Genomic DNA, 14394 nt, shown 5'->3' with positions numbered 1-14394 from the left:
CAATTTGTTCAGTCCTTTTATTAAATACTAGATTTGACGCAATGTGCATTGTAGCTTGGTTGTCACAAATTAATTCCATTTTAGTAATATTCCCATATTTCAATTCTTGAAGAAGCTATTTTAACCAGATAAGCTCACATGTAGCTAAGGCCATGGCATGATATTTTGCTTTAGCACTAGATCTTGCAACGATATTCTATTTCTTGCTTTTCCAAGAAATTAAGTTTTCACCAATAAACACACAATATCTTGAAGTAGAGCATTGATCAATTAGGCATCCAGCCTAGTCTGCATCACTATACCCAACAATTTAGAATATCAAGAGCATACTTCCGTAGTGATATAGCAACTCCAGTTGATGATTGGGCTGCCTCAATACCTAAGAAGTACTTGATCTTGCCCAAATCCTTCATTTAAAAGGATGTCATTAAATGATGTTTGAGTTTAGAGATCCTATCCTGATCATTTCCTTTAAAAACAATGTCATTCACATAAACAATTGGATAAGTGCATTGACTAGATGATGAGTAGCGGTAAAAAATAGTGTGATCTGCGGCCCTACTAGTTGTGGATTTTGGGAGAAAAATAATATTTCTCATTTATTAGAATATTGAGTACAAGTTGACTATATATACACAAGAGAAAATAAATATTAATAATGTCTAATAAAGCCTAATAAAGACTATACAATATTTACAATAAATATCAAATATTCCCACACTCCCCCTCAAGTTGGATCATAGATGCTAATCATGTCTAACTTGCTTATACAATCTTCAAATGTAGGGCCATGTAGTCCTTGAGTCCAAACATCAGCTACTTACAACTTTGTAGGCAAATATGTCAAACATATAATTCCTTCTTCCACCTTTTCTCTGATGAAGTGGCAGTCTCTCTCCACATATTTAGACCTGTCATGTTGTATAGGATTTAAAGCCATGCTTATGACAGCTTTATTATCATAGTAGAGCTTCAATGGTAAACTTGCTTCAACCTGTATTTTATTCAAGACTCGTACCAGCCATAACTCCTCTGTTATTCCTTGAGCTAAAGCTCTTAACTCAGATTCAGCGCTACTTCTTGAAGCAACTCTTTGCTTCTACCTTCTCTATGACTAGATTACCCTACACAAATGAATAATAGCAAGAGGTTGACTTTTGATCTTTATAAGTTCCACTCCAACTTGCATCCGTATAAACTTATATAGATCTTTGCTCATGTTTTCTAAAGAACAGCCTTTTATTATGAGTACCTTTTAGATATCTCAAAATCTTGTAGACTGCTTCCATATGACTTTTCATTAGGTAGCTCATATATTGACTGACTACATTGATAGCGAATGCTATATGTGGCCTTGTATGGGAAAGATATATTAGTTTTCTGACAAGTTTTTGATATCTCTCCTTGTCCGTAGCTTCTTCCTTTTCTTCTTCATACTCCTCATCTGAGTTTTCTTCCTCCTCAGAGTCTTTGCTCTTTTCCATTTTTGTTTTTAGGTTTCTTCTTTGGTTTCTTGACCTCAATAAGAGTTTCAAGAAGTCTACAACCTAACATACCTATCTCAGTAAGAAGACCAAGTATGTATTTTCTCTGAGAAACATAAATGCCTCTCCTTGACCTGGAACTTCCATCTTAAGAAAGTATTCTAGCTTCCCGAGATCTTTGACTTTAAATTCCTTAACAAGGACCACCTTTACTCTTTCTATCTCCTCAAAGTGATCTTCAATGAGTGTTATGTCATCAACATATATAATAAAGATACATTTCTTGCTTCCCTCAACCTTAACAACGTTGTATGATCCGACAGGGCTTGCTTGTAACCTTCAGACTTTAGGACTCTTCAGAACCTATCAAACCAAGCTTTTGGTGACTGTTTCAAGCCATATATAGACTTGTTCAATTTACAGACTTGATTTGCCTTGCCTTTATTAAACCCAGGAGGTAGAGTCATATACACTTCTTCCTTCAATTCTCCATTTAGAAAAGCATTTTTTATATCAAGTTGATGAAGAGGCCACTCAAGATTAGCTGCCATAGACAATAAGACTCTGATGGTGTTTAATTTTGCCACCGGAGCAAATATTTCTTTATAGTCTAAGCCATATGTTTGGGTAAACCCCCTTGCAAGTAAGCGTGCTTTCAACTTGTCAAGGGCTTCATCTGCCTTGTATTTTGGGGTGAACACCTACTTACAACTTCACTGTTCTCTTTCCTTTTGGTAGCTGAACAAGTCCCCATGTCTCATTTTTTTCTAAAGCCCTCGTTTCTTCTATAACAGCACTTCACCATTCAGGGATGCTTAGAGCTTCTTATATAGTCTTAGTTACCTTCACTTTATCAAGATTAGTAACAAAAGCCCGATATTGAGGAGAGTGCGTTGTATGAAACAAACCTCTCTATCAGATGAAGAGTACATGAGTGGGAAGATCAGTAGATTCACTTACTTGTTTTGTACCATTGAGCATTGGGGTTTTAGGAGTTACCTCAAATTCTAAGTCATTATGAGTTTCTGCTTCAAGAGCTACCTTTAGTGTTGACTCTCTTGGTGCTTCAGGTACAAGTTGCTCACTATCTTTCGATTTTTTTTTTAGTGTAAACTAAGAGTTCTCCCTTGTGTGGTCTCTTTGCATCTCCTCCTGATTGCCTGTGTTCCTCAGATTGTGGCATAAGAAGAGATGGTATTGGAAGGGATTTTGGAAGGGTAGATGAAGGTAATAGCTCAGGTTCAGTTGGTGAAAACCATGACTCAAGAAGCACTAGTTCTCTGTTAGATTCTTGTTCCCAACTTTGAAATTCACTTGTGCTCTCCCCCTGAATTGAAGAATTGGGATAGAATGGAGTAGCTTTATGAAAGGTGACATCTAGGCTGACAAATGTGTTTTGTGATAGGGTCAAAGCATTTGTATCCTTTTTGAGTAGGAGAATAGCCAAGGAATATGCATTTGATAGCTCGAGGTTCAAGTTTGGTGCTTTGGTGTTCATGGATAGAGGCTGTGCAACCAAACACACGAAGTGGAAGATTGGTTTCAATATGGGATGTGGAGAAAATACTTTGCAACTTGTGGAGAGGAGTTTCAAAGGATAAAATCCAACTAGGCATACAATTGATGAGGTAAGGTTGCAGTTAAAATGGCATCCCCCCAATAAAATTTAGGCACATTACAAGTAAACATGAGTGTTCTAGCAACATCAAGTATATGACAATTTTTCCTTTTCGTGACCCTATTTTGTTGGGGTCTATGGGCATAAGAAATAGTATGGATAATATTGTGCATTTAGAGAAAAGTACTCAGAGATTGGTTAAAATACTCAGTGCCATTATCTGTGTGTAAGACTTGGATGGTGGTGTTGAACTAGGTTTTGATCACGTTGAAAAAAGTCAGGAACATGGATGCAGACTCAAACTTGTTTCGTAAAAGATAAACCTAACTAACACGAGTGTGGTCATTAATAAAGGAAATGAACCATGTGGCTTTAGTACAATTAGGTGTATGGGATGGTTCCCACAAGTCACTATGAGTGGTTGTGAAGGTTTCGTAGGTATGTATTTGGTTCTCGGAAAGGATTTTCTATGGTGTTTAGCCAGTTCACACACCTCACAATAAAGGTCATTAATATTCAGATTTGGACATAGACTTGGGAACAATCGTTGAAGGTAATGAAAATTAAGATGACCCATTGTCTTATTCCATAATAGAAAATCATTAACTTTAGAGAGAGATGCAAAGTTACCAATAATCGGGGAGTTACCCACTCAAGTGGTGGCTTCAAAATGGTAAAGCCCTTCATACTCCTTAGCAGTTCCGATTGTCGCTCCAAATGATGGATCCTGAAATGCACAATGAGATGGGAGGAATTTAGCATAACAATTTGACTAGATAGTCAATTGACTGATTAAAAGTAAGTTACAATCAAGTTTAGGCACATGAAGGACAGTTGCCAACACTATAGAATCAAAAATTTGAATGCTCCTTTTTTTTGCTACAGGTTCTAAGGAGCCATCTGCAATCTTGATTTTAACATTTCCAGTACAAGGAGTGCAAGTAGTAAACAACTCATGACAACAAGTCATATGGTCAGAGGCTTCCAAATCAACAATCCAGACTATGGCATTGTGAGATATTTTTAGGGCCTGAAGAAACATTCCTCTTTTAGCAATTGTTGCTTTAGGCCCATATTTTGCCATTGACACTACGGTCATATATCTGGTCAACTTCATCAGAATATTTAGGAGAGTGCAAATAACCACTCCTAAGACTTCCCATGAGATGAAACCCATATAACAGAGAAGAATTAGTAGCTATATCCCAAGAGCACTCCAAATTCCTTCAAACAGACTCCCAAACACATTGTAAGGATAAATCAATGTTGAGGAAAAGGTGCCCAATCGTGGATGAGGCCTGGATCTCCCCAGAGAAGGGTCTACATTGCTAGAACGGAGGTGGCACACGCTCCCACGCGTTGCTGGGCTTGTTCTGATAGCGAAGGGCCACATGCGTTGGCAATCGTCACGTCCTCCGAGGGTTTCATTGATTGGAGCTTTCTGAAGACACCTAGGGGCAGTGAGAGCCACAACGGTCTTGACCAACACCTGCATCACAGCCCTAGGATGCTGTACAGAGTACCTTACACGAACCATAACCCAAAAAACCATAATGACAATTTTGGATCATTTGCTCTGATACCATGTCGATTTTGGGAGAAAAATAATATTTCTCATTTATTAAAATGCTGAGTACAAGTTAATTATAAATACACAAGGGGAAATAAATACCTATAATGTCTAATAAAGCCTAATAAAGACTATATAATATTTGCAATAAATGCCAAATATTCCCACACTAGTCATCTCAAATTCCTACAGGAATGTATTGAATCTATTGAACCAAGCTTGAGGAAATTGTTTGAGTCCATAAAGGGATCTACGTAGCCTACAAACTTTCCTAGACTCCCTTGAGCAATAAAATTAGGAGGTTGCTCCATATACTTCTCTTCCTCAAGTTTGCCATGAAGAAAAGCATTTTTGATACTGAGATGGAGAAGAGTCCAGTGATTGATGGCTGCAATAGCTAAGAGCAAGCAAACAGATGCAATTTTGGCAATTGAAGAGAAGGGTTTGTCATAGTCAGTGCCAAATATTTGAGTATAGCCTTTAGCAACTATGCCTTCAATTGGTCAATAGATCCATCAAGAGCAAACTTAACGGTGAACACTCATCAACAAGCCAGAGATTGTCCTTTAGGTAAAGCAACAAGATCTCAAATATGATTAGTATGGAGGGCCTCCATTTCATCAAGCATTACCTGCCGCCACCTAGGATGTAAAAGTGCTTCATTGGTGTTCCGAGGAATGGTAATAGAATTCAAAGAAGACACAAAAGAAGTATATGATGGGATGAACGATGATAGCTCAAAAAATTATAAATAGGATGAGAATTATGAGTAGAATGAGTACACTTACAAAGAGCAACAGGAGCATCATTAGAAGGAGGCAGGACCTGAATAGGGGCTGGTGCTAGAATGGGGGGCAAGTCCACAAGTAAATTACCAAGGCTTGTAGTCGAGGGAAGGTGAGAGCGACATTGGTAAGATTGAGTGATGAGAGTTTTGTTAATTGCGGGTGGATCAAAGTAAGGAAGAGGAAGGACTTTAGACATAGATTGTTGAGAATTAGAGGAGAGAAAATAAAAGAGTTTTCAAAGAAGGTGACATTGGTAGAGACAATGTACTTGATAACAACCAAACACTAACCAAGCACAAAATTCCTAACATCACTTTTCAGAAAAACCTGGAAAAGTCATGCGAACACATTTCCCTGAAACAAAAACAAATCTGAACAAGTTATATTATGCTTCCAAACAATGAGTTACATGCTAGATAATTATATATAATGTAAGCCCACTTGGCAATAACAAATTTTCCAAGCAACAATATGCATTTCCAAACAATAATGTTTTCTAAACAACATTTCATTTCAACAAAACACACATAATCAATCACAAAACAGAAACCATGGCACATTAGTAATCGTTACCTTTACTCCTTGCTATTAAATTTCCTAGACAAGCGAGTTATCACTTTCAATAGTGTTAACACTATAATCTACATACAATACAATGCTAATTATTAGTAATACAAGCATTTAAACACTAATCACACCCTAATCCTAAGATTAGATTAATTAACATTATTAACTTAAACACTCTCCACATACTTTAATCATCAAACCTAGTCATGCTCAACCTCTTTACACTTAATCATGAATTTAAACTTTAATCACCCTAATCATCATTAATCATCACCCACATAGTCTAGGGTTTTCGGATTTAATCATCCTATTTCCATAAACAACATTAAAACCACCTAAACTATACTTATTTAACTTCAAACAACCCATAAATTTGAATCCAATGGCTGGGTATCCTTAAAAACGAAACTCTTACCTTAATCCAAGCATAAACTAGCCTAATGAAAGGATTAGAGGGTAGGAGATAAGAGCCTCAAACACGCATGAAATTAATGTCTCCACCAAAAGTTAGTAGAGCCTTAAATTTGCAGCCTTCAGTTTTTCCCCTCCCATGTTTTGTTTTGAACAGACATTAAATGGCAAAAAATGTGTCATGTGTCGCGGCGCATGCCACAGTGCATAAATCCTCACTTGAGCCCAGAACTTTGGGCTAAAAAATCCGGCTCAATACTCATTTTGGACCCCGAACAATCCTCATACATGATCCTAGGCCCAATTTTAATTATAATTAAGTGCCTAAATGTTTAATTAACCTTAATAAGCCTCAATTAGTAATAATTCCTCTATTAAATTCTCAATTACACACATGTTTCCTCAATTAAATTTCTAACTTAAAATTTAGGATGTTACATTCCTGTTTCAAACTAACAAGAGTAGTGATCACATCATAATAATGATGAATATCATTGCTATATAAAGAGGCAGCCTTACTCTAGACATCAAAAGTAGTCTCAAAAGATGGTAAAGAGGAAGCTACTTGGGATCAATAGAGTTCCACAATAAGGAGTGCAACTGAGCATCAATTTTGACCCAAGCAGATTGCTAAGCCTTAGGAATATCTGAATCTCGCTTAATCAAGTGATCCAAATGGCTTTGTCCCTTAAACCAGAGATGAACTAAAGCAGCCCATGGCTTGTAGTTTGAAGTTCCACATAATGTTTCAGTGGTAATGATAGGAGTGCCACTGAAAATAGGAGGGCACTAGACTTTGAATCTAAGACAGACATCATAGACATAACAGCCTGAATGAGCTAGAGAAAAGAGATGGAAAATGCAACGTGGTGGGAAAAAGGAAGAACGCGCCTAAGATTAGAGAGAAGGAGGCACGATGATCATGACAAAGCAAACAGCAGGGGAAAACACAGCCAAATGTGCCAGTAAGGCGAGACTGCAGAAAAACGAAGGTGATGCATGGGAGCACTTGTGGTGATGGGGCACTGGGAACTAACTGATGGGCAGCTTATGGACACGATGAAGGGGCGTGTGTGGGCATAAAATATTCTAGCAAGGGTGGGTCTGAACTCATTGACGAATGCAGACAGTAACTTTTTTTTTCATGAAAGGAAAGGGTTGGAAGGAAACATAAACCTAAAAAGAATTAAGAAGGATGGCTTTGATACTATGTGGATTTAGAGAGATTTGAAATGTAGTCAGTGTAAAATATTGAGCTACTACAGTCATACTTATAGTCACATGTACAAGACAAAGGAGTACAACAACAATAACAATAAGCCTTTATCCTACTAGGTGGGGTCGGCTACATGGATTGCAAGGCGTCATTGTGCTCTATCATTTACCAAACTTTTAGAAATACTATTAATTAAAAGATCGCGTACAACAACTTCCAAGAGTGTTTTCTTAGGCCTTTTTCTACCCCTCTTAACAAGGCTCAAAGTTATATGTTCCACTCTTCTCACTGGTACCTCTCGCGGTCTTCTTTGCATATGCCCAAACCATCTCAAACGATTTTCTACCATTTTTTCCTCAATAGGTGCTAGTCTTACTTTTTTGCGTAGGTGCTCATTTCGAATTTTATCTTTACGTGTATGTCAGCACATCCATCGTAACATTCTCATCTTTGCTACTCTAACTTTATGCTCTTGCTGCCCTATTAGAACCCAGTATTCACTACTATATAACATAGCCGGTTTGATAGCAGTACGATTAAACTTTCCTTTGAGTTTATTAGGCATCTTACGGTCACAAATAACTCCTTTAGCTTTTTTCCAATTAAACCACCCAGCTTGAATTCTATGTGAAATATCCCCATTGATTTCGCCGTCATTTTAAATAATGGCTCTCAAATATTTAAATTTTTTCACTTGAGGTATAATTTGGTCTTCCAATTTCACTTTCAAATTACTGTCAACTAGTTTCTTACCAAATTTACAATATAAATATTCTGTCTTACTCCCACTCAGACGGAAACCTTTCGACTCTAATGTCCTCCTCCATAACTCAAGTTTACAATTAATCTCTTCTCTTGTCTCTGCTATAAGAACTATATCATCCGCAAAAATCATACATTTCAGAATTTTCCCTTGAATATGTTCTGTCAAAACATTTGGGACCAAGTTAAACAGATAAGGATTCAAAGATGATCCTTGATGTAGTCCAATCTTTATAGGAAAGTCTTTTGTTTGACCACTAAACGTTCTTATACTAGTTTTTATCCTCTCATATGTATCTTGTATAACTTTAATATAAGCAATCCGTACTCCCTTTTTTTTCAAGGCTTTTCAAAGCACTTCTTTTGGTATACGGTCATAAGCTTTTTCTAAATCAATAAAAACTTACTGCTCTTCTAACCTAATTCTAGTTAGTCCTAGTAAATACAAGGAATATTACTAATTCTTAACAGTTATTATCCCTTTTTTACTGTAGAAAAATAGAGCAGATGGCTGAACATTCTGACTTTTATTGGTCTTGAAGCAGTAGAATAGAGTACATATATAGAGGGGAGTTGAGAACAATCCTTTCAATCAATCCCAATAAATCAGCAAGATTCAAATAGAAAATAATTCCCAGTGAAAGTTAATAAAATCTAAGAGTCATGATGCAGTAAAGTAGGAAAAAATTTGCTAAACAAAAAAGATCCAAGAAAGAATAAAGCTCGCATTCAGTTCTCATATCTTAGCTACCTTTGCTATGTCTAGCGAGGTTTGTGTCCTAAATAGCCTCACTCCCCCTGTGATGTCCACCATGAGCCCTGCAATGGAGCTGCTCATGAGGTACTACTCCTATAGCTTGACTTTGCCAGTAAGTTAGGCATGCTGGGCCTTTTGGGACTGGCCCAAATACACATAAAAGCCCAAATAGTGAAGCTTAGCCGAGCTTTTGGCTTGTACTATGGCTTACTCACTATGGTCAGGTACAAGCATAGCAATTACAGATAGGTCAATATTAGTTTAGTTGTTATATAGAAATGATCTTGTTTTTTTTTTTTTTTTAATGCAGGTTGTTGATAGGCTTCATTGCTATGTGCAAAGTGGTGATACAGTAAGTTTTATTCTTTATGCTTTATTTGGGTTGTAATTAACTTTTTCCCTTTTGTCAATATGAATTGGCATTATTGTAATGAAACTGGTCGCAGTAATCCTAGTATGCAGTTTTGACTTGTTATCTAGAGGTCATAAGTTTGTAGTTTCATCATCTAGTTACTTTATTTCTTTTTCTTCTCAGAGACGTTGACATGCTTAAAAGTCTCGTAGCAATTGAATCATAAACACATAATACATTCTACTAAAGTGTTTAGACTCAATATTGTTGTCAGTTTGTTCAAATCATCAGTTAACTTCTGTGAAGAACTGTAAATTCCTGTGGCTTATTGGAATAAGAACATGGGATTAAAGTCTCACAATATAACAGTTGCAATTGTTTTCAAATTCAGAAGGGCTTGTCCTGATATTGACTATGGCTGTATCATTTTAATTAACTCGTGTCATCTGTACAATTACGTGGTATCCTTGGCAGATTGTAGACTTTTGCTGTGGTTCTAATGACTTCAGCTGTCTGATGAAATCAAAGCTGGATCAGATGGGGAAATTCTGTTTATTTAAAAACTACGATATCTTTCAATCTAAGGTTTGGCTTCTGTTCTATTGGTTCTTTTCCATGGCTTCTCTTGAAAACTGCTAATTTGGTATTGAAAGTTTGTAAGCTTTGAGGTCACTCCAAAGTTTGTGTACTTGAAGGCAAGGACCATAAAAGTATGTGGCTTCTGTGCATATGCTATGGAGACAGTTTCTCATAAATCAATCAAATCCTTATGTTTATCTCCATGTTGACTTACTTGAACAATTAAAACTTGTAAACTACTGTGGACATCAATGTTTATGTAGATGACAAATTGATTGGATTTCAATGTTCGAGAACATGGTTAAGTCTGAAGATGGTAGGGCTTTGAACTGATAGTGATAATAAAAAGGAAAAGTAACTCTAAAAAGAGAAATAGAGCAAGAATCTCACTATTATTTCCTTAATAGCCATACTGGGAGAATCTCCAAGACAGACAAACGGTAATGTTTATTACTCAAATAATCATATTAAGGAAATATCTCACTCAATATGACTATTGTAAATGCTGAACTGAAATATCTCCTAATTCTCTTAATTAACCTGGAAACTGAAAAGGAAAGTAGAGAACCTCTCTAACAAAATTAAAGGTCCACTTATTCAGCAACTAACAATAAATAATTAAAATAAGATTAATTCAAATAATCAATATCCCTAAAAAATTTTATAACAGCATTCACTTCTGTTATATAACTTGCAGAATCTCATGTCTTGACCGCCTAAATATATTGCCCAATATCTTAATAAGCCTAGACATAAATGATGACAAATTTTCCCTTGATTTCTGTGCTGGCCTATCATGGACTAGTCTACAAGTTGGATCTTTTGCTCTACTTTGTGGCTGCTTTCTGCTTCAAATTTAGACCTCAGATTCTTGCAGTGTTCATTTAATCCTTAAGTAGATTTGTTATCTCCCTCGCTGTCCTTTTCCTTGCTTAACATGCTTTGGTTATTTCTAATGGTTGTTATGCTTGTAGAATGATTTCTGTTTTGAGAAAAGAGATTGGATGAGTGTCAATATGGAAGAATTGCCCAACGGTTCTCAACTGGTAATTCACAAGAGTTTTGTCTTCCGACTTCCAAGTTTATATAAACATGAATACCCTTAATCCCTTATGAATTGTGAGTTGATTTTTACTTTTCACTCCCTGTGTTGCTACATGAGTAGATCATGGGGCTAAATCCTCCTTTTGGAGTCAATGGTTTTCTTGCAAACAAATTCATTGACAAGGCACTTGAGTTTAAGCCAAAGCTACTGATACTTATTGTGCCAAAAGTAACTAAACGGTTAGTATATCCTGTTTCATTTTATTTTAGCTATTTCAGTATGGTGATTTAAAAACCAATGTCTCGTTTGTTTCTGCTTTACCTTACCAGACTTGACCGAAAGAAAGTCGGATATAATTTAATTTGGGAGGATGATGAAGTGCTTTCTGGAAAGGTGTGCTGACAAAAATTTCGTAGAGGTCTTTTTTCTTGGGGGCAAAAAAAAAAAAAAAAACTCTTTTTGAAGATTACTCATTCCGATCCCTATTATAGGGTGCTTTCTAGAAGGATTCTTTTGGTCCTTAATATAAGGCACTTAATGAGACATTAATTATATTTTTTTAATATTACCTCTATTTAAACTCATTAACTAGGAGAGAAAATGTAATGCAAATTTAAAAAAATTTCATTTAAGTAGGGGTAAATTGAAATTGTATTATATTTTCAGACAAGGTTAATAATCTAGCCACCTCTTCTTGGTTCCGGTGAGATAGTTAGAAGTGCCTTATAATAGGGAACAGAAAGAGTATGGTTTAGAGGAATTTGAAGCATGTCATTAACTTCATTTTCTTTATTCAGTCATTTTATCTGCCTGGATCTGTTGACATACACAATAAGCAAATGGAAGACTGGAACCTGAAGCCTCCGCCACTATACCTCTGGAGCCACCCTGACTGGACGGCCCGGCACACAGAAATAGCTCTGAGGCATGGCCACATCAAGGGACAGGATGCAAGGCACATGACAGGATTGGGATATCATGTAAACAACTACCTTATGGAGGAGAATCATGATTGTTATCAGCATTACTCTGGCTTGCATGCACCTGATGATGTCTGCACCATATTGGATGGTATTCCAGAAGATAATGGCGATGCTGCTTTGCCTGATTTTGCAAGAGACAACAATGGTGAGCTTTTTCCACCCAGAATTGGCATGATGGGTTACATTGTGAAGCCAAGGAAATGATAAAAGATATGGAATTGTCAACTCCATAGGTTGTCTCGGCACTAATCTATGCTCAAAATGTTTTTGTTGAGTGTGAAAACAATGGCCTAAAAATTATATAACTTGGTAGTAGAATTAAATGGCGAATTCATCTTCAGTACAAATATTAGATTAGCTGCTATTATCTATAAGAGTACCAGCCTAACATTCAGGAGTACTTGTACCTGCCTGTCATCTGGTTCGGTGGGCTCTTATGTTGGTACTCTCCCTTGAGTAGTTTCATCTGTGAGAAACTTTATCTTATTCATTAGAGCCTGTAAGTTAAATAGTCTAATTATTTTAAAATTGGTCATTTATTGAAGCCCGCCCCTTGTTGATCGGGTCAGGCGGAGCCCATAAGTCGTTTTTTAATTTGTTTTCATTAATAAATATTTTAATTTTTTAAAATTTAATTTATATATTATAATATCACATTCATTTTCTAAAATACAAATTGTAATGTTTAAAAAGTAAAAATAAGTAATATGAATTTTAATTGTAAAGTATAAACACATTTTAAAGTATAAATTTAATTTAAAAATAAAAAATATCTCAGTTTTAGGAATGAAATTAAATAGTCTTAAACAAGTAGATCGAGTCCCAGGTTATTCTTGTCAAGGTTTAAACAAGCTGGGCTAAGCCTTTTGATATAAAATATCTCAATTTTTAATGCCCAAGTCCAAAAAAGGGGACTTAAATGAGTCATCTAATAAACCTATCTTGTTTTATTGACTACATTGTTTATGCAATGCAAATAAACTCTACGTATGTGTATATTTCTCTAATTTCTATTATAAAGTGCTTTTTAAAAGAATTATTTAATCATTAATATAAGATATTTGATGGGTATGATCATTCTTTGTTTAAATTTACATGACCCATGCCCACTTTTGATATATTGGGCATTAATATTGCCATAGCAGATGTTCACTTTTCTTGGGCCTACTTATCGTCTCAAACCCATTGAAGATCAAGGATAGACTTGAAAAGATTTGAATTTGATAATTTTATTTAATATAAATATTGAGTGTCTGTACTATCTGAATTATTAAAATTCAAATCAATGATTATAAATTTATACTTCACTTGATATTAATAAATGAGTGAGTTTATCTGAACCGTTAATTTGAATTTTAACAACTTAAATAGTACAAGTGCTCAATATTTGTACTAAATACAGTCACCGAATTCAAATCTGACTCGAAAATAATTTTCGCATTGATCTTTGATCCCAAAAAAAATTTCAGATCGACTAAGAAAAGAAATTTTATATAATTCAAAAATTCCATATTTTGTTATCATCAAAATATTTAAGTAAAATATAATTTTGAATTCTTACATTTTACTCGAATTTTGCTATAGGTTCATACACTATTTTTTCGGTATTTTAGGTTGACTTAAAACATCAAAAAATAAAAGTGTAAGGACTAGAATATTGAAAAATAAAAGTGTAAGAACCTAAAATACAGAAAAAATAATGTAAGAATTTATAACAAAACTCAAGTAAAGTGCAATGACCTAAAATAATATTTTTTAAAATATTTAATTTAAAGGCTTGTCATGTTAACTGCCACTTCAATATTTCTTTTAATTATACTTTTTTTCTTCATTAATTTTCAAAGTTAAAAGAAGCATTACTTCTCCAAATGCTAGCGAGTAGATGCTAGATAGTGTTGGCCGCTCCTGACAGTGCATATATGCTTTAAAAGTATGCTAGAGGTTTGACCTCAACTATATGAAAAATTGAGGGGAAAAATAAGGTTTTGGTCCTTATAGTTTCAGTCAATGCTGGTCATGGTCCCTGAAGTTTATTTTTGAAGAAATTAGTCTCTAAAGTTTGAAACCATTAAGATGTTAGTCTTCTAACGGTGACAAACTACGATTGCATGGGGGAAAAAATAATGTGTTGGCATGTATTTAATTATTTAGCTAAATGACTTGGCAAAAAGTGCCAACCTTTGAAGGAGATGAAGCACGTCAATTGGAGATCTGGTAATCATTACCTTCACCTTCTCTTTCTCCATTTCATTTGTGGTCATT

At 35.4% G+C, this 14394-nt stretch overlaps 1 protein-coding gene across 6 annotated transcripts in view; it reads left to right on the top strand.

Annotated features, from left to right (window-relative positions):
• Window positions 1–12675, top strand: part of LOC129318527 (protein ENHANCED DOWNY MILDEW 2-like) — a 31373-nt gene extending 18698 nt beyond the window's left edge. For 5 of the 6 annotated variants that reach the window (XM_054963352.1, XM_054963353.1, XM_054963355.1 and 2 more), the window contains 6 exons: window positions 9484–9525; window positions 10000–10110; window positions 11079–11150; window positions 11270–11388; window positions 11479–11542; window positions 11947–12675. In XM_054963352.1, the coding sequence (XP_054819327.1) occupies window positions 9484–9525; window positions 10000–10110; window positions 11079–11150; window positions 11270–11388; window positions 11479–11542; window positions 11947–12336 (798 nt within the window). In that variant the 3' untranslated portion in view covers window positions 12337–12675. The remainder of the gene's footprint in view (window positions 1–9483; window positions 9526–9999; window positions 10111–11078; window positions 11151–11269; window positions 11389–11478; window positions 11543–11946) is intronic. The other variant, XM_054963356.1, reaches the window with a different exon arrangement.
• Window positions 12676–14394: the final 1719 nt, after the last annotated feature.

The sequence above is a fragment of the Prosopis cineraria genome, unplaced genomic scaffold (genome assembly GCF_029017545.1).
Source record: "Prosopis cineraria cultivar Desert tree isolate PC_DT_omini unplaced genomic scaffold, ASM2901754v1 PC8, whole genome shotgun sequence".
NCBI classification, from domain to species: Eukaryota; Viridiplantae; Streptophyta; class Magnoliopsida; order Fabales; family Fabaceae; genus Prosopis; species Prosopis cineraria.
This window is presented reverse-complemented; position numbering and strand designations above follow the sequence as displayed.